Below are 20,719 nucleotides of genomic sequence, written 5' to 3' on the forward strand. Positions count from 1 at the left end.
ACCTTTGTAAATGTACGTGTAAGCCCAATTTCCTTACCTGTTAAATGGGAGTAATAGCTATCCTTACACTGTTGTTGGGAGGATTAAAGGAGATAAAGTAATGCACCTAGCTCAGTTCTTAGTTTTGTAAACGGTGGCTGCTCTTATTGTGCCGAATAAGAATGATTCCATTCCTTTCTTACCCGCTGTAAATTAAAACTAAAAGCTCGTCTACATATTTAGAGACTGTCTCCCTACTATAGCCTTCGAAACAAGTGATTCTGTGCCTTTGTGACATTTTTGGTTGTAGCCTTTTTCACCTTGGGCTCCATAAGAGAATTAATGCCTACAGGAAAAGAGTGACTACTTTCTCAGTTCTCTTAAGAATAATGTATATCTAGTATCACCATTCCAGATGCATAAGAGAGTAGTGAATGTGTTACATATAGTGGAAGCATCAGGGATGTATTCTTTTGCTGAATCCCAGGATGCTAGTACTATATCTGACTATTGGAGAAGTGCTTCAAACTTCTGAAAGTTATGGAAGTAAAAGTTGTTACAAAGCACACTTTCCTCTTTCTTAATGGGGGCAGGGAATATGTAGAAGGAATGTAGTGTCATGTAGCAGTTTGTTGATACTCCAAAATGCAACCATTTCCCTAATCAAATGATTCTGAAACTCTTTCATTGTAAAGATTGTTTTAGACAGGCATAATGCCCTGAAGACCATCTGTTCCGTACTCGGTCCCATATGGGACTGAACACTTACCTCCTTAGAATGAATGGAGTTAATCAGTTTATTTTAAATAAGATAATGAGTCAGTACCTGGTTTTTAAGTTTCAAAGATTCATTGAACTGGATTTTGAAATCTAGTTTAAAAGTTTCAAAACGAGTGTTTTGGGAATACTAGTTCTTCAAGTAAAAAAAAAAAAAGAAATAGTTCTAGAGCCCAAGAATTTGGGGGAATGCTTTTTGACATATGCATCTTGGAGATGGACATTGCATTTTTAGTTTATTGAAGATTGAGAAATTCTGCAGAAGGGAGACAGTTTTACTTATTGACTCCAACTCTTTTGAACATATAGCACCTATTAATGTCCTGTAGACCCAGTGTTTTTTGGAATACACTTCGGGAAATATTGATCTGCTTCATTTTATATGTGAGAAATATTCTGGGTCGTATAGCTAAGTGATGGCAGGCCTCAACTGGATCCCATCTCTGCATTTATTATTCTACGTGAACAGTTCTTTTTCTGCTATACCACCATATTTTCTGTAAGTATTTGATTTATATTAGAAATAAAAATATAATTGTTGTCATGTGAAAGTATATACCATCTGGCAGAAGTTTAAGAACATATTTTGAGAAGTATAGCACTGACATATTTGCAGCCTCATTTAATTGGCCCTGTCATTGTGAATGGTTTGCAGATCTTAGGGATGGCCTTCATATGAGTTTAGTATATTCCTGGGGGAAATCTAGTTAACTCCACAAACATTCAAAGATAGGGAAGCTAAGCAGAATTTGTTCTACGCTTTGATTAGTAAAATATAGAAATTTTACTAACTTTGTTTTTCTTATGCTTTAGAGTTAAAGCTTGACATTGCTAACAAAGTAAAGGAGCCAATTAAACATTCTCATCTCCCATTTATCCATTTCCTATGTTACACTTATTTGAGCACTGGAATAAGAAAGGAGTACCGAAAGGGATGTCAAATTCTGAGAAAAATTGAAGTCTTCTGGGGACTAAAAGGATCTATCAAAGGGGTGAAAAAAATGGATATTGGAGATGTTCCGGAAGATGTATTAGTAGATTAAGGTATTTTTGGCTCTTTTGGGAATATCTTTGAAGATAGACCACCATAAAACTGCAGGAAGTCAGAACTTTTAAAGTGTTAATACTAGCTGCATTCGGCAGTATCAGAGATTTGATTCAAGTTTTGAAGGAAGAACGGAAAAAGGTTTTTTTCCTACTCAGAAATACTATAATCTGGTGTTCTGAGTAAAATTTAAAGGAGTGCCTTATTAAAACATGTGAAGGAATATACATGAATTTCATTTCTTCGAGGAGGTATGTCCACATTTGTCGTTTTCTCACTTGCTAAATAGAAAACTTGAGTTCTGGTAGTAGTGGCAGTTTCAAGGCCTTAACCCAAGATCTGTGATGGCTTTTACAAAGTTGTGTTGATAGCCCATACGATGTTAACTAAACTTCATATATCTGTTTTATATCAAATCATATTTCTTAAATTGTTGATTGTTGATGGTGGTGATATTCTTTTCCCTTCGTACCTTTTCACCGTTTTCTTTTTGGCAGTACTTTCCTTTTCAAGACCTGGATGTGACTGTAAAATCTTATTTACAAAATGTTTGGAAAGTAGAATCGGCTGTTAAAGCTGTGAATGGTTGGTAAAATGCCAGGATTAAAGGTTTTTTTCCAGGATTTAAATTTAGTATAGCATATCAGGTTAGGCATTTTTTATTTTTCTGTAGTTTCATTACTGTGTAGATATTAACTGCCTGATGAGTATTTGACAAACACAGGCTTTCTTAATTTCTGATGGTTTACTGACATGGGCCCTGAAGTTCAGGATGCCCTCTCTCTAAGACTTATGGATGTGTTGGCCTTATGACTCTTTTTCTGTCACTGCAAGCTCAATGGCCAGACAAGTTATATAAATTAGAATAGGGTAGATTAAAGGTGTTATTTGTAATTAGATATTTGTCCTGTCTTTTCAAAAGCCTACCCCATTTTATTGATAAAGAATTTGAAAGCATCCTGTTCTTGTATAAAGTGTTGAGTGCTTCTGATATCATACTTACATTGAGATGAGTGTATTTATATTGATTTTTATTAGACTCAGGTTGGGACGAGGAAGGGAAGGACCTTCCTTTGATTTTGTCTTTATGTACGGAAGAATTTGAGTAGATATACTGAAAGCTATCTGTAAATAATTTTTAAAATATATTAAAATTTAGGACAACTACAGCGTCCATACAGAGTATTATATACTCTGTAACAAACTAAAGACTGTTCTCTGGGTAGCAGAATTGAGCTCTGAATTAGTAGAGAATAAAATCCAATTTGTTATTGCTAGATCATTATTCTAATCATGCACATAACAGAAATGATGACTTAAATTATATAATTTTATATAATTTTTAAAGTACATTAAGATAATTGAACTCATTAAACTCCTTGAGATTTTTATACATTTAAGAGAGTATCCTATATATTTATTTGTTAGGCAGGTCAATAGATATGTGTGACATATAAACTAGAAATTAAAATTCTGCATTTTGCTTTTTTGTAGATACTTTAAAGATTAGAGAAAAAAAAAATAAAGATGAGAGGAATTTTGGATTACCTTTTCAACAAAGTTTTAGATACAGGTCTTTCAGTTTCCATAGAAACATCTGTTTGTTCCTAGATATTTATGTTGCTGATATTGAGTTTTGCTATATTTTATTTCTAACTCTTACTGCCTTGTCAAGCTTTCCTGGGTTGATAGAAATGGCAAAGCAAGTAACTGTCAACTGATCTATGTTTAAATGAAATAGAAGGAGAGAATTTAGAATTCTACTTAAAACATTTATTCTAGCACTTTATCATATACTAAGTATTTTGAAAGGAAATAATTGTTAATCAAAATAATATGATTTGGAAAAGTATAAAATTAGTGAAAACTCAGGATCTTGGAGACAAACTGGTTTTCAGTTTCCTGCTCTACAGCCTACTAGGTGTGTGATCTTAGCCGAGTTACTTTACTACTTTGTGCCTTAGTTTCCTTATCGGTAAAATTGTGATGGTTGTACTGTATGTGTCATTGAGTTATTGTGAGGATCGAATGAGGCAATATATATATATAATGCATAATATATTGCCGTATACTAAGCTCTCAATAAATGTTAACAAAATAAAATGAAAGTTTATGAATATTGTAACTGATTTTATAAGTAAAGGTATATTATTTGGGAGTTTTATAATTTGATTTTTAGCAAAAAAGTGTTAGAGGGATATTTATGGTGCTATACATTGTTTCTTATGAAAGTTTTTAAAGAAAATGAACAGAAATTTTTATTCCTTCCAATTTTATTATGCAGGAATAAAAATTCATACATGGTAATTTATTTTTATTTTTTTATTGGAGTATAGTTGCTTTACAATGTTGTGTTAGTTTCTGCTGTACAGCGAAGTAAATCAGCTATATGTACACATGTATCCCATCCCTGTTGGACCCCCGACCCCTCCCACCCCTGCCAATCCCCCCCCATCTAGGTCACCACAGAGCATCTAGCTGAGCTCCCTGTGCTATACAACAGGTTCCCACCAGCTAACTATTTTACACATAGTAGTGTGTATACATACATGGTAATTTAAATTTGAAGACTTCTGGTTTTTTAGCCACTTACTCTATTATATGTTTGCTTTAGTCTAAAGTTAATTTCCATGCTAGTTTAACATAAACATAATTCAGTTTTTCTCTTTGTAGGAGAGAAGATTTTTTTTTTTTTAAATTTTATTTATTTATTTATTTATTTTTGGCTGTGTTGGGTCTTCGTTTCTGTGCGAGGGCTTTCTCTAGTTGTGGCAAGTGGGGGCCACTCTTCATCGCGGTGCGCGGGCCTCTCACTATCGTGGCCTCTCTTGTTGCGGAGCACAGGCTCCAGACGCGCAGGCTCAGTAGTTGTGGCTCACAGGCCTAGTTGCTCCGCGGCATGTGGGATCTTCCCAGACCAGGGCTCGAACCCGTGTCTCCTGCATTGGCAGGCAGATTCTCAACCACTGCACCACCAGGGAAGCCCTGAGAAGATATTTTTTGATCTCTCATACTTTTCTTCTGAATTAAAGTTCTCCGTATAGAGAACTATTTATCAAAGAAATTAAAAAGCATAAGCAAGACTGTCACCATCTGATTACTTTTCTGATATTAGTACAGAACATAATGCTGTCTGTCATTTCCACTAGAATTAGTTTTTAAAGAAAGATCGGAGTGAACTTTCTATCAATAAAAATTGTAGATTTATATTTCTTCTCAATGAACATTCCATAGGTACGTCACATTATTCAGAACCTTTTGTTTTATAATTTTAACTTTACTTTAAAATAAATTTAGACTTAACAAAAAGTTGCAAAAATAGTACAGAGTTCCCATATACCTTCACCCAGCTTTTCCTGATATTCATAGAACAAATATAGAAATCAGGAATTAACATTAATACTAACCAATCTGTAAGCTTATTTGCATTTTGACCATTGTCCATTAAATCATCTTTTTTTGGTCCAGGATCCTATCTGGAATTTCACAGTGTACTTAATTGTCATGTCTCTTTAGCCTCCTTCAATCTGGGCTAGTTCTTCATTCTCTTTGCCTTTTGTAACCTTGACAATTTTGAAGAGTACTAGCTAGTTTGAATATTACTTAACTTGTGTGTCTGATGTTCTCTCTTGGTCAGATTGAGAAATATATTTTTGGAAAAGATTCCACTGAAGTGATGTTATGTCTGTATCAGTGCATTATATCAGGAGTTACATGATACCGATTTGTCCATTACTGGTGGCGATAAAAGATAATTTGGTTAAGGAGGTGACTGCCAGGTTTCTACACTGTTGATTTACTCTTTTTCCCTTTGTAAATAATAAGTGTCTTTGGGGAGATATTTTAAGACTATGTAAATACTGTTTCTCAAAATACTTCCATTAATTTTAACATAAAATTATGTTCACTAAGGTTTTCTTTGTTTCAAAGAATGGAGCCTTTTTCATTCAAAGGAGGCAGTGGTCAGTTTAAATGTTTCTGTGTTTAGTCATCTTGACCCTGAAGTTGCCTTTTTAAAGGCAACTTGATTCTGAATTTTTTTTTATAGCTGATATATATTTTTATGATTGATTGCCTTTTATATTTTATTCTATAGAGCATTAACTACTCTAAAAATGTATTGTGCATTTTCTTTTTTTTAACCTGTTTTACTTCCTCATCTTATAGTCAGTGGAACATGAGGGCACAATTGGATTAGCTATTTTTTTCTTTTCTGTCTTTTAACAAACACTTGACATTTAAACCTAGTGGAGTAACTTGAATCCCAATAACATTTCGGGATAGTATCTTTTCCAAAAGGATGAAGAGAAAATATATTGGTAAATCTTGGAATTTGGTTAGATATTTCTTAAAACAATCTAATATTGTGTTTATTTTAGTGTTTATAAGGTGTATCCCGTTTGACAATATATACAAGGTTGTGGTTTAGATAGAACCTTTTCCTCCAGAGTCAATACAATACTGTGGCTAACTAATTCTAAGCAAGCTGGGCTTTGTTTGTCTGTCTGCTTCTTGACAAGATCTCTCACTTTTTAAAATTGAAAAATTGAAATTGGATGTTCTGGCAATATCCGGTTTTTTTTTTTTTTTTTTTTTTTTTTACTAATTTTAGGTCTGGAAAAGAACATTAGAAAATCTATAATGGGTGTTGTAATTTAGCTAAAATTTGTGTCACCTCAGGATGATACCTTTGACGTTTCTGCTGATCATACTTAGAAATTAATCCTAGAAGCTGATGACCCCCAAAAGAGAATCCATGAAACTAATACACTTTCGGTAGTTTTTATTTCCTTTAGGATAAGAAAGTTTAACTTTAGGTACCAGCCACTTGACAAAATTCTGCTTACTTTTTGTTTTTTTTTTTTAAATTTTTATTTATTATTTATTTATTATGTTTATTTTTGGCTGTGTTGGATCTTCGTTTCTGTGTGAGGGCTTTCTCCAGTTGTGGCGAGTGGGGGCCACTCTTCATCGCGGTGCGCGGGCCTCTCACTATCGCGGCCTCTCCTGTTGCAGAGCAGAGGCTCCAGACGCTCAGGCTCAGTAGTTGTGGCTCACGGGCCCAGCCGCTCCGCGGCATGTGGGATCCTCCCAGACCAGGGCTCGAACCCGTGTCCCCTGCATTGGCAGGCAGACTCTCAACCACTGCGCCACCAGGGAAGCCCCTTTTTGTTTTTTGACCAGTAGACTTCGTTCATTTGTAAAACGTTTACTGAATTTATTTAATTCAGTGTGTAGTCTAGGGGCTGGAGATGCAAAGACTCACTGCTTCTCTTAGGGATGTTCTTTCATTTTCTTCTTAATGCCAGCTGGGGCTGATCTGGACACTTGGAGGGATTTGTGGGAAATTCTTATTCTTTCTAGAAGTGCCTTACAACTAGTAACAGTGAATGATAAAAGATGAATAAGAAAAAGATATTACTGTGTCCTGCTCCCAGTTTGGAGTAGTAGAATGTTTTGTTTTATAAATAATCTGTAAATCTATAATTTAGTAATTTCGACTTCAGATTGGTCTTCTATAACACAAGTGAATAGAAATCATAGTCTTTGTAGAAGTGTGTTACCTTCTATTTCATTGCTTAAAAATGATCAGGTGTAGCTTTCCCTCTTTCATTGATATTAGAAACGCTTAAAAGTAATAAACAGTATATGCTCATTTAGTAATTTAGTATTGGGAACAAATATCGCAAATAGTCTAGTTTGTACATTTCAGGAGAATTTCTCAGAGTGGTATTTATATATAAAATACTTAGATTGTTTCTGATTTGAATGTGACTTGATTTTCAGTAAGACTCTTTAAACTTTTAAGTATTAATGGAAAATATTAAAATCGTAAATGAATAGACCTTCTAACACCTTGTTTGAGTTCCTTTGTGGCATTTCAGCATTGCTGATTTTATTAGCTTTGGTTTGGAATTTCTTCTTTAGTGCTTGAAATGCAGCCCTGCAGTGGAGTAATTTCTTTTTTCCTTCTTGAAGCATCACATAGAAGAATGCTGTATACTGAAACAGAATTAGGATAGGTCCTACTATGTCATTTTTGTGAGCCTCCATCAGTAGTAGTCTTGCAAAGGCTGTCCTTTCTTGTTTGAATAATGATCTCATTTTGAAAGTGCCTTTACGTTTTTCTACATAAGTGATATGATACACTATCTATCTAATCCACAGTCTTCATAGATTATTAACTCCTGAAGCAAGAGAAATGCAGCTCTCCTCAATGATTCAAAATAATTTCTATTTAGGGAAATTTGTTTAACTTTTTTTTGAGTATGAGTATGTTGAATCCACAAGTTTTGGCATACTTCAGGCAAAACAAAGACGTTATATCCTGAAAGTAATCTGACTTGGGAGAAGTTTATAAGTGGATCTATTATTTCTCCAGCCAACTCTCATATTTAACTTACACTATAACCTAACCTAAGGACTTTTTTTTTTTTTAAATCTAAGTTTGTTGCATTTTTAATTTATATACTCTGTGGGGTCTGGTAAATAAATCAAGGGTTTGGAGCTCCTACTGAAGGAGAAATTGTAAACTTAGACCATTATTAATCTGAGCAAGATACGATTTCTTGGGAGTTTTTCATTTTCAAAGTGAAGTGGGCTTCTGAACTTAAATTACCAAGTAATTCTGTTCCATAATGGAATGCTCCCCTTTTGCCTGTATTTTCAATCAGATATATTGTTACTAATTAGTATTTAAGAAATGAAGGAAAACTGGGAAATTTGGAAAATCATATCTTGTTTATAGTTTCTGAATATATTTTAAACTGTATCTTAATCAAAGTAGTTAAGTTTTACTTAGATCTCGTTCATTTGGGAGTCTTTAATAATTTTCACGGTTTATATTGAAATATTATTAGATATGAAAAAGAATGATTTGTCAAGGAAATTGATTAGAAAAGGCTGGAGGATGATTGTTTAATAATTTTAAAAGCACTTTTGTAGCACCTGTTTCCACTGTATAGGTCCAATGACAATAAATAAAATAGCTCTGATGTATCAATTTTAAGCTCTTTCTCATCTGTTAAAAAGCCATCTCTTAAGAACTCCAGCTGTGGAATACTTTGCTATTCTATTTGTGATTTTTGGACCCTTGCAAATACCTAGTTAGATTGTGTTTCTTGAGATATTCAGTATTCAGATCTTTTTCTTTTTTGTGCTCCTTTCCTCTTGTCATCCCTCATGTTCCTCCTCAATGTGATTATACTGTAGAATACTGTTTAAAGACTTCAGGATTTAAAATCTATTGGAAACTTATAATGGAAAATAGCCGCCACATAGGCTCATAACTTTTGTAGGTATTTATTTGATACCTCATGTTAGATGGCAGTTTCACCCCCTTGACTTCTTTAGATTTGTTTTTTCATTGCTTTCTTTAAATTCTTGAAATTACAGATTTGATGGTTAAATTTGTAGGTTTTCTTTTCTTAGTCCAAACTGTTTACATTTTTCACTTGTAGAGACTTGAATATATTCCTAAAGTACAGAAGGGTTATTAGCTCATTCCTTCATCTTCAGGCTTTAAAAAAAACATTTAGTCTAACTGGTGTTAGGTAATGGAATAACCATTCCTTTTCAGCTGCTGGCCTATTTCCAAACTGGCCGGCAGAGCCAGGAGGAAATGAAGGCATTAAAAACTAACTTTGGTTGGTTGCCACCTTGTTAGTGCTGAGACTATAACCTTTGTTGGTTGATTGATAGAGAACAAGAGAGCACAATCCTCGTTCCACTAACAGGTAAGGAACCCTTGTGATGACGAGTTGGTGTGAGAGAGCGATTATTTGATAGCATTTTTACTTAATTTATCCCAAAATATAACATGTCCCTGAAGTCGGATAGTGTGACTGCCTATGTCCCATCCAGCAGGAATATGCAGCACCTTTCTGTTTAGAGTAAGATCTGAAATTTAATAGGCATGTATCACTCTGTACCACAAAGTATAATTGATCTGTTTTCTACTGTTAAAATTTATCCTGCAGTCCCTATAACTTTAAATAGCTATCTGTCTATCTTGTTCTCCTTTCAGCTTTTCCTTGCTCAGATGCTGTGTCCTTTGAACTTCCTTCTCTTAGTTACCTAATTGCTATAATAAAGTAAACTATTTTCCAGTGTCTTTATCATCATCTATTATTTGGGTATATCTTACTGCTTTAATTTCTGCATTGTAGCCATTAGTGATTATTTCCTGGTCCTTCTTGACCCAAAACCAAATGATCATACGTTTGTAAAAGATTTTTAGTCTGTATTGCCTGTATCCACAATTCTGCCCTCCCGCTTTTAAATATGAGTGCTTGAAGAATAAATCTTTTTCAGTGACAGTAGTCATAGCTTGATAAAATTCAGGTTTAGTTTTATATTGCTATAATATGGGACTGTAGTCTGATTCTTTAAATTACTGAAAACTTAAAAACTGAGAACAAATTCAGCTTCTTAGACAATTCCCAAGGTTTATTGGTATTCCTGTTAATATGCTTGATTATTCTGTTTCTACTTTTCAATCCGTCTTCTTCTCTTTGACAGAAGAATTAATTGGGACTTCTTTGATATATCTGAGGTCGAGTGCCTTTCCCTGTCCCTTTAAAACAACTGATCTTGTTTTCCAGTCCTAATTTATCATGTTTTGATTTGGTCTTCCACTTGAAGTTGAGTGGTTTGTCACAGAACGTGTTACGGCTTAGACCAGGATAGGTCCCTTCTTAATAGTTACTGAGGAATGAATCATTTGTGGTGACAGACTTCTAAAATTCAAATTAAGAAGGCACTAAGGAAAGTATGCCCAAAGGTAGCTCCTTTTTATCCTGAGGATAAGTCATTACAAGCTCAAATGACCAGAGAATGTAATTTCTTAATAAGAATTTTTTCTTAAATCTATATTCAGCTCTCTATTTCAGTGCTTCTCTCCTACCAGAGGTGCAAGGAGTGATCCTAGAACCACAGATACAGCCAAGACCACGGAGAGCTTTTGACGTCAGGGGTCCACTTTCTCCACTGAACCCTTGGAGGCAGAATATCCAGCTTCTGGAGAGAGTTGGGAAAGGATAATAAACAAGTGGGTGCTTTCCATTATTTACTTGGGTTTATTTATAGATTGGAGTGTCCTTCCATTGCCCATTTAATTCTACTGTTAAACTCCTTGGTTTCATATAAGAACCAAGTGGGGCTGCAATCTGTTTGTTTTTCTAAGAATGCTAACAAGTGCCCGTTCAGAAAAGAGACCTAAAATTTATTTTAATTTTCTCTCCAGATAATTAAAGCAGTGGGTGATTTGGGGGCACTTGATTTGGTGAATGCCTGTGTAGTCCACAGGAATTTTTAAAAGGAAATATTTGCCCATTTTAGCCTTTACTGGTATTAGTGTACGTCTAAGTGCTCTTTTATATTCCAGTATTCAAGAAGTTTCTTTATTTCGTCTTTGGGCAAGCTGGGCATCTGAATTCTCCTAATTTACACAGTCTGATGTCCAGGTGTTATCCTACCCTCTTAGTGAGAACTTTTTGCTCTTTTTCCTACCTCGAACTTTAGGACTTCAAATTAAGTAGATCTTTAAACAAGATGCAATGATAGTACCATTATGGTTTTACTGTCAAGTCTGGGCTTCATTCTTTAATAAGACAAATATTAATGCGAATGAGTTTCAGGATATAACATCCCTGAAAGCTATGTTAAATATACTCACAAGTAGTTTTCCAGTCCGTAGGAATAATGTTATGTGTGGCAAAAGAGCCTTGTCCTAGATTTTCCCCATGGCATTAAGATGGTTTTCTCTTAGTTTCTTTGATGCCAAGGGTAGGATTTGATTCCAGGAAGTTCTTATCACCTACAGTGGGTAGAATGTGAGGTTGGTGCCTTTGGCAGGTTTTCATTTCTCCTTGGTGGATCCCTTCTGTGACTCCAGGTATCTTGATAATGGGAGACCGGTTTATTTGTTCTCTAATTGCCCAGATTTCTTTCAACTGGTAAACATCATACTTCAGCAAAAGGAACTCTTCTAGCAGAGCCTTCATGGATGATATCTGTCACACATGCAGCAGCTGCAGTTTGGAAGGCAGTGGTGAACGGAGCCATGCATTATATCTAGAAGACACAAGGATGAGAGAGCCACCTGATCTTGTCATTGATAAACTTTAAGATTTACTCTGGTGTACTCTTGGTCTGGAAATGGAAAGGCTCAAATAATGACGTAATTTTTTCAGATTGGAATTTTACATGGCCATGAAAATATTCCTTTTTATTCAGAAGACTGAAATAGAGGAAGCATGAGAGACACCTTTCTTTAAAAAGCAGCTCTCTATCTGTTTCACTTAAAAGATTGTGGGATTGAAAATCACCTTAATGAAGCAGGCAAACTTTTTTTTAGTAGTCTGGGAGATCCAAAAAACGTAATGAAACTGTCTTTTGTTGCCTGACACTGAAAGGAACTAGGAAATATAAAGGGTGAACTTCTTAATTATTCCCAAATTACTTTTAATATTAGGATGCACTTTTTTAACTTTTTCTAGTCTTGAGCCTTATTCTTATTTGTCAAGTCAACAAAGATTCCAGTATCGGAGTAGAGACGTCTTTGAGTTCAGTCTTCTAAAGTAGTAAATACCTGTTAAACTTGAGGTATCGTTCTGCATTGCAGGCACTCTAAAGTTGAATGATACTGAAAAAAAGAGGTATTTTGTAGAGCAAAAGCAATTAGTAGTAGTAGGATAAGCCTCTGTGTGTGAATAAGTGTTGCAAGATAGTTATCCAAACTGTCGATAAATTGATGGCAGTAGTGATCAAAATGTTTTATTTCTCTTTTTGGTATCTATTTAACTGGTCAGTCAAAAGCTGTTAAAGAAGTTTTTAAAAGTTATGCAATGCTGCCAGTTTGTTTTATTTGGTATAAATTTTAAGAATAGAAATTCTAGAGATAATAATATGGACGCATCTACATGTCTTAGGAATCTTAAAGGTTTTGGAAACCACATTTGCTAGATTATAACCTGGCCTTTAGTCTTTCTCGGCTATTTGTGAGACCTGTTTTCCCCTCATTTATTATAAATAAACTTTTGTATGTACAGTACTTAAAACTAAGTTTAAAAGATCAATTTGAGCTAAAATTTCCCTAGAGAGCTCTGAATTCCCATAAACAATTACAGCTTTTTACTCTTGATTTGTTTTTGTTAAAAGTTAATAAGATAGTTGTTACAAACACATATAACTTAAAAAACAACTACTCACTCAACATTTTAGAAAGAACTCAGGGAACTGAAGGTGAGATTTGCTTGGAAATTTAGTTGAACTCTTTGAACCACAATACAAACGAGTTTATGGCCTGTGAGGTTGTTAGCCTTTTGTTTCAGTTTTGAAGAAGTGATTTAAACTCTTAATCCCATTAATCTCATGCTTTGATTAAATTTTAGCTTTGTTCCTTAAAGTGTGCAAAAGAAATGTAAGTGCATTTCTATTCATCTCATGCCACTAAAAGCTATTTAAAAGTGAAACTTTATGTATATTAATGTGAACTGATGTTTAAACTTTTATTTTGATACATTTTCCTTTCAGATTTTTAAATATTTCGTGTCACAATATGCAATCCTATATTTTTCAGTGTTTATTTTATGGATATTACTATAAGCTAATTTTTTTCTAGAATGACTAATTGTGTAATATTTGTATTATGTGATCATTTGAAAAACTAATAAATATGTTCTCCATAAAAAAATGCACTTACTGATAAATGGCTTATTTTTCTTTCAGGAGTAGAAAATGGAAACTACAACAGTATTTTTAAGTGTATTTTAATTTTATGTGTCTTTCTCTAAGTATTTCTGAATATATATCCTATCCTTGTATATGTTAAACTTTTTTGAGAAAAAAAAATTATTTTAAACCGTTGAATTAAAATGATTCTCATTGGGTCACCCAGTGCCAAATGTAGGAAATAGGTGATCTGTTTAGTCTATTTTTGCATTTTCCTGATTAGCTTCATCTTAGCTTTGTTTCCAGAATTGGATTTTTTTAGATGCCGTTTTTGTATGCCAATTTTGCAAACCATTAAAACTCGAGTTAATATCATAAATATCAGGAGTAATATGGTCAAATCTTTTACAGTGAGATCTTGATAAACAAAGACCCTTACAAAATAGCATACAAAAGACAGTTCCTCTATTCAGAAAAAGAATATTTGAAAGTAACGGCTGATTGGAGAACTACCCAATTTGTGGGTGCTGTTAATAGGAGAAGAAAATGTTTTATATTTTAGTGTTCTGCTTGAACAAATAATTGTAGAGGGGGAAATTTTAGAGTCTGTTGCTTTTAACCTTATCAAAACAACATGGAAAAGGATAAAATTGGGTTTTAATGATTCTTGTCTTTATATCTACATAAACTTAATCAAAGCCACTGGAACAATTTAGCTTTCCTATGCAGAGTCTGCTAGAAGCAAGAGGAGATTTCCCTTTTGATTTGAAGAAAACTCATAAGAAGTGGACTCCTAAAATTAAAAATGAACATTATGATAGGGTCCTAGGCAAGAAATAAAGTTTGATTAATGACAATTTGTGGATTAAAATGAAATAATTTGGCTCCCTGAAGAAATTATACTCTGAAAAATGAGAATTATAAAAGGAAATTATGATTTAGAATAGCTACTGTATTTGGGGTGGGGGCGGGAGAGGAGCTAAAATTCTTGGCTTTATTAGTCTGGTAAGTTTGGGAAAGATGAGTAAAGATTCTGTGGATAAAATTTTTTTTTTAGAGTTAAAGCCATTAAAAGGTTTACAGACATAATGTATTTCTATGGAAGATGGAAGGCTGTATTTTCCTTGAATACAAAAAAATTTATAAGCCTTAACTATATGTGTATAGAAGGGTAGGGTTGGGGGGTTAAATAAAAATCTTGCACTGGAAATTTCAAACATATTGTAAAAATAATGGTGAAATGAGAGTTTTAAATAATTTTCATTACATGGACTTTTCCCTACACTGTCAATAGCTTCAAAATAAAAACATTACAGAATGTTGAACATGGCTTTATCTCCGAGGTGTAAGAATGTAGGCTTATTGTTTCACCATGATTCATGGGATTAGCTATAGGAAAAAGTTTTGTTTTGTTCCTTAGTGAGGAAACAGTTTTTTAACATAGCTTCTGTTTTAAAAAAGGTAAATGTCACATAAGCAGTGTGACTGCAAAGTACTGACCTTGTAGCTTATTGTAAATAAGTGCACAGATCTTACTGTATTTTGCTGTATTGAAACAATTGAGCAAAATGTCAGTGCCTAGATGTCCTAAGCGATTTCTTGATTTTTAAAAATTCAGGTATTTTTATTTCCCATTTAAAAAAATTCACATTAACGTAGTCTTGAAATGTGAAAGATTTGTGTTTCCAAAATAAGCACATAGGTGCTCTTTAAAGTTTTTTCCCACTAAGTGTACATCTAAAGTAAGTAGATCACTGCAGTAAAAAAACGTTAGGGAACTTTGAAGGGTGCGTCGGAGTTTTCAGGAATTACGATCAAAGGGATCTCTACTCAAGAGGTAAGGTATGGCATAGGTAGAAAAATGTTCAAAATGTGTTCAGTGCAATGTCTGATGATAAAGTAAACTGCAACAGATATCCTTTGATTTTCAGACAGATGTAGAATTAGGAAAATAATTTTTCTTAAAAATCTCTCCCAGAGAAGAGCAATGGATAAACCACTAATTTGTTTTTGTATGACTTTGGAGTGCATTTAGAAACAAGTATCTTCAGACATTGTACCCTTTTGGTACCTGGCCTGAATATATTCCGTGGCATCTCCTACCCTTGCTCTCTTAATGTTTATGATCCATATTTAATTTAGTATTTCTTAAGCCCTGAGAACTGTTAAAATATTGTACTTTGAATGGAAAGTTGAGTACAGATTCTTTGAGGTTATTGCCTGGCTTCATGTTTGCTGTGTATGCCTGTTTTTGTTAAATGAAACCTAGAATTTAGGAAACAGTAGCTGTACTGAGTAATTTTAACTTAGGTTTGAGAAATTTGAGTTTTATAAACATTCACTTACACTGTAACTCGGGAATCTGTTATATTAAGGATTAAGAAATAATATTGTTGGCTAGTATATAAAATTGTTCAGACAAAGTTATACTGTTATTCTGTAAGGTATGTTAAGTAGGTTCAAAGAATCAAGTGTTAGCATAATATGTAGTATATCTAGAAACAAAGGAAAATGCAGTATTCAGTACAGGTGAGCTAGAAAAATGATTTAGAATTCTTTCTCTAGAATTACATTACTAGTATAATTTAGTCAATAGGTGGCAATATAGAAAACACAGTAACTTTCCATCCTATCTTTTTGATTCTTTTTATAAGGACATCAGCTCGTGGACATTTGGCTTTTATTTAAAACAGTTTGCTGTCTAGTCTGCATTTGCCTTTATGCAGAGCAAATGATCATATTGCTATGATCTAGTGACAGCACTCACTACGTCAGTGAGGTAGCTGATTCCATGTTCAGGGATGCTCTGATGGTAAGAAGTTGACCCAGAATATGCTTCCATGTCATTTTTTATTTGAAAATTACCTTAGAAATTAGCTAGGTTAGCATACTTATCTGTAAAATAAAATATGTAGAATTTTACATGCAAGATAATTGATATCTGGGAACAATACATGTATTTCTAATATCACATAGTTTATTAAAGGTCTGCTGTAGGATTCAAGTCTCTTGACTCCAGGCTCAGAGATTTATACTTAACTGTACTTTATTGCCTCATCATGTTAGTCCTAGTTCTGGACAACATAGAGCGAGTCTGATGCCCTTCAAATATGATAGCCTTCAGGTATCTTAATAAGATGGCTGTTACACTCCATCAATTCCAAGCGCAAGTTCCCCCCCCCCCCCCACAGATTAAGCACACCTCCATTTTTTTTTTTTTGCTCTTATTCATGTAGCATGGTTTTGAAATCCTTAAAGAGTTTTGTAGCTCTCTGAACATGCTTCCGTTTATTCTTCTTCTTAAATGTGTGACACTGAACCAACACAGTACATGCTCAGCCTGTGTTTAGCCCTGTGACTCATACCATTTTGTTTACGTATTTAGCCAGTCAGGTGCTTAATTTTATGAGATTCTCTTGGACAAAAGAGTTACAAAGTGATATGCCAAAAATTTTGTTTCAAAAAATTAGGCCAGTACAGACTAATGTGCACAGTTCAGAGGAAAAGAAAAAAATTGGCTCAAGGTAATAGCTAAGACCTTGAGAAAGCAATCAAAAAAGTACCATCTTCATTTCAATTACTGCTTAATTCTGACTCACATAACTATAAATTCCATATTAAATGGCTTGTGTAAGGTAAAATGTTATTTTTCAGGTTGTCCTTAGTAATTTAAGAGGAGCCAGGCCCTTTGGAGCTAAACTGTTGACATGGCACTGGCATTGAGAAGAAAATGAACTTGTGTTTAGTAGCATAATTAAAACTAGAAAGGAAAGTCAGTGCTTCAGTGGAGAAGTTTGAGATACACCCCAAACAGCTGAAGATGGTGGAGAAGTGGCCCTGGAAGTCTGAGAGTGTGACCAAAAGTCTAATGAAAGCACAGTCTTACGTTGCTTCTTGAAATATAGTGCGAATACTGTAGCAACGTTGTTTTGGTATAACAGTGTTTTAAGTTACCAGTTATATAGCTTTTTTCCCCCAGATTTTAAATTGAGCTCCAGGAAGACACAAGGTGTTTATTTAATGGTTGCATGTACCTTTAGGGTATGTGTACCTTTGTTTGAGAAATACTGGTTTGAGACAGGTTGTGTTCTACCTTACCTGAGTTAGAATTTGGGGACAAATGAGGGAGAAAGAAAAGAACAACCATTTACATGCCTACTCTGTGCAGCTTTTGCTAGGTGCTTTACATATATTTATCTAATTAGATCCGGTTGACCTATGAGAAAGGTAATTTTTTTATTTTACACACAAAGATGCTGAAACTCAGAGGTTACAGCGCCTGCCCAAGGACACATAATCAAGCAACAAAAATGGCATTTAAAAGATGATTTGTCAAAATCTAAAGAATTCTATCACACCATTGATTGTCAAATATCTTTGCCAAAAAGAATGCATATTCTCAGGAAAATTTCACATAGAACCTCGGTGTTTAAAGTAGATAAAAGGGATTTTTGATTTAGTATGCATTTTTTGAGAGTAGTTTTAGTTTTACAGAAAAATCGACCAGAAAGTACAGTCCTCCCCCTGCCCGCCCCCATTTATACAATTTTCCTTACCATAGTTTGCTCTATTGTTGATATCTTGTGTGGTGTATTTTGTTACAATTAATGAACTAATACTGATGCATCATTATTAGTTGAAATCCATAGTTTACATTAGGGTTCACTCGTGTCATACAGTTCTACGGGTTTTGCCATATACATAATGTATTTTGTTACAATTAATGAACTAATACTGATGCATCATTATTAGTTGAAATCCATAGTTTACATTAGGGTTCACTCGTGTCATACAGTTCTACGGGTTTTGCCGTATACATAATGTCACGTATCATAATTATAGTGTCATACAGAATAGTTTTACCTGCCTGCAAATGGTGTTCCACCTATACTCATCTTTCACTTCCCGCCCCTCCCCACCTCTGGCAATCTGTAGTTTTGTTTTTAGCCTTCTCAGGCTGGTTTCCTTCATTTAGCGATATACAATGTCTTTTTGTGACTTGATAACATATTTCTTTATATTACTGAATGGTATCCCATCATATAGATTTACCACAGTTTGTTTATCCATCTTTTTTTTTTTTTTTCCATTCATCTTTGGAGGACATCTTGATTGCTTCCAATTTTTGGCACTTATGAACAAAGTTGCTATAAACATTTATGTGTAGGTGTTTTGAGGACTGATTTCAACTCATTTGGAAAAATACCTGGTAGTGAAATTGCTGGATCTTACGGTAAAGCCTATGCTTAGCTTTGTAAGCAACTGCCCAGCTGTCTTCCAAAGTGGCTGGACTATTTTGCCTTCCCACCAGCAATGAACCAGAGTTCCTGTTGTCCTATCTGCTTGCAGGTGTATGGTGGTGTCAGTGTTTTGGATTGTAGTCCCACTGATAGGTGTATAGTCGCATCTTACTGTTTCATTTGTAATTCTCTGATGATACTATTTTCCATCTGTATATCCTCTTCAGTGAGGTGTCTTTTCAGATCTTTTGCCCATTTAAAAAATCAGTTTTCTTTTTGTTGAGTTTTAAAAGTTTTTTGAATGTTTTGGATATCAGTCCTATACCAGATAAGTGTTTTGCAAGTATTTTCTCCTAGTCTGTGGCTTGTCTTCATTCTCTTAACAGTGTCTCTTAGAGAGCAGAAGTTTTAAATTTTAATGAAGTCCACTTCATCAGTTTTTTTCTTTAATGGATTGTGCTTTTAGTGTTGTATCTAAGAACTCATTGTCAAGCCCATGGTGACCTAGATTTTCTCCTATGTTATCTTCAGGAAGTTTTACAGTTTTGAGTATTACCTTTAGGCCTGTGATCCATTGAGTTAACTTTTGTGAAAGGTGTAAGGCCAGTGTTCAGGCAAAGACTGTCCTTTTTCCTTTGAATTTTCTTTGCTCCTTTTTCAAAGATCAGTTGACTATATTTGTATGGATCTATTTCTGGGCTCTTTATTCCGTTCTATTGGTCTGTTCTTTTGCTGATAGTACACTATGTTGAATTCTGTAGTTTTTTGGTACGTCTTAAGATTGGGTGTCAAACTTCTGACTTTGTTCTTCAGTATTGTGCCTACTATTCTAGGTCTTCTACCTTTTCATATAGACTTTAGAATCAATTTGTCCACAAATGACTTGCTGGGGTTTTTATTGGGATTGCACTGGATCTAAAGATCAAGTTGGGAAGAACCGACATCTAACCATATTTAGTCTTCCTATCTATGAACTTGCAGTTACTCTCCATTTATTTAGATCTTTTTGATTTTTCATCAGCATTTTGTGGTTTTTCCTCACAGTCTAGACACATTTTCTTAGATTTATACCTAAGTATTTTTTTTTTTTTTGGTGCTAATGCAAATGGTGTATTTTAAATTCCAGTTGTTCATTGCTGATATATAGAAAAACAATTGACTTTACCTGTATCTTGCAACCTTGGTATAGTTGCCTACTAATTGCAGGTATTTTTTCCTTGCCTTAGGGACTTTAAGTGTACACAGTCATGTCTTCTGGAAACAAAAACAGTTTTATGTTTTCCTTCTCAGTCTTTATACCTTTCACTTCCTTTGCTTATTGCATTGGCTAGGACTTCCCACAACAATGTTGAATAAGAATGGTGAGAAGGGACTTGCTTGTCTTGTTCATGATATTTGGTGGAAAGCATCTAGTTTCTCACCAATAGGTATGATGTTAGCTGTAGGTTTTTTGTAGATATTCTTTATCACATTAAGGAAGTTCTCTAGTTCTGGTTCCTCAAAGGTTTTTTGTTTGTGTGTTTTTTTTTAAATCATGAATTGGTGTTGGCTTTTGTCAAATGCTTTTTCTGTATATATTGATATGATGATATTTTTTCTTTAGTTGTTAATGTTTCTAATTGATTTTTGAATACTAAATCAGCTTTACATATGTGGAATAAATGGAACTTGGCCATGGTGTATAATTCTTTTTTCTTTTTTAATTAATTAATTAAATTACTTTTTTGGCTGTGTTGGGTCTTTGTTGCTGCGCGCAGGCTTTCTCTGGTTGTGGTGAGCAGGGGCTACTCTTCCTTGTGGTGTGTGGGCTTCTCATTGCGGTGGCTTCTCCTGTTGCGGAGCACGGGCTCTAGGCACACGGGCTTCAGTAGTTGTGGCATGTGAGCTCAGTAGTTGTGTCACCCGGGCTCTAGAGAGCAGGCTCGGTAGTTGTGGCACACGGGCTTAGTTGCTCCGTGGCATGTGGGATATTCCCGGCCCAGGGCTCGAACCCGTGTCCCCTGTA

General features: G+C 34.4%; 1 protein-coding gene across 3 annotated transcripts in view; it reads left to right on the forward strand.

Annotated features, from left to right (window-relative positions):
- Positions 1-20,719, forward strand: part of TSC22D1 (TSC22 domain family member 1) — a 128,727-nt gene that overhangs the window by 22,043 nt on the left and 85,965 nt on the right. Inside the window, exons 3-4 of one of the 3 annotated variants that reach the window (XM_068527052.1) lie at positions 10,693-10,850; positions 11,744-13,208. The exons of 1 other annotated variant lie outside the window; for it this stretch is intronic. In XM_068527052.1, the coding sequence (XP_068383153.1) occupies positions 10,693-10,843 (151 nt within the window). In that variant the 3' untranslated portion in view covers positions 10,844-10,850; positions 11,744-13,208. Of the gene's footprint in view, positions 1-10,679; positions 10,865-11,743; positions 13,209-20,719 lie in introns of those variants that run through there. One more of the 3 variants, XM_068527053.1, reaches the window with a different exon arrangement.

Source organism: Eschrichtius robustus, chromosome 18 (assembly GCF_028021215.1).
Source record: "Eschrichtius robustus isolate mEscRob2 chromosome 18, mEscRob2.pri, whole genome shotgun sequence".
NCBI classification, from domain to species: domain Eukaryota; kingdom Metazoa; phylum Chordata; class Mammalia; order Artiodactyla; family Eschrichtiidae; genus Eschrichtius; species Eschrichtius robustus.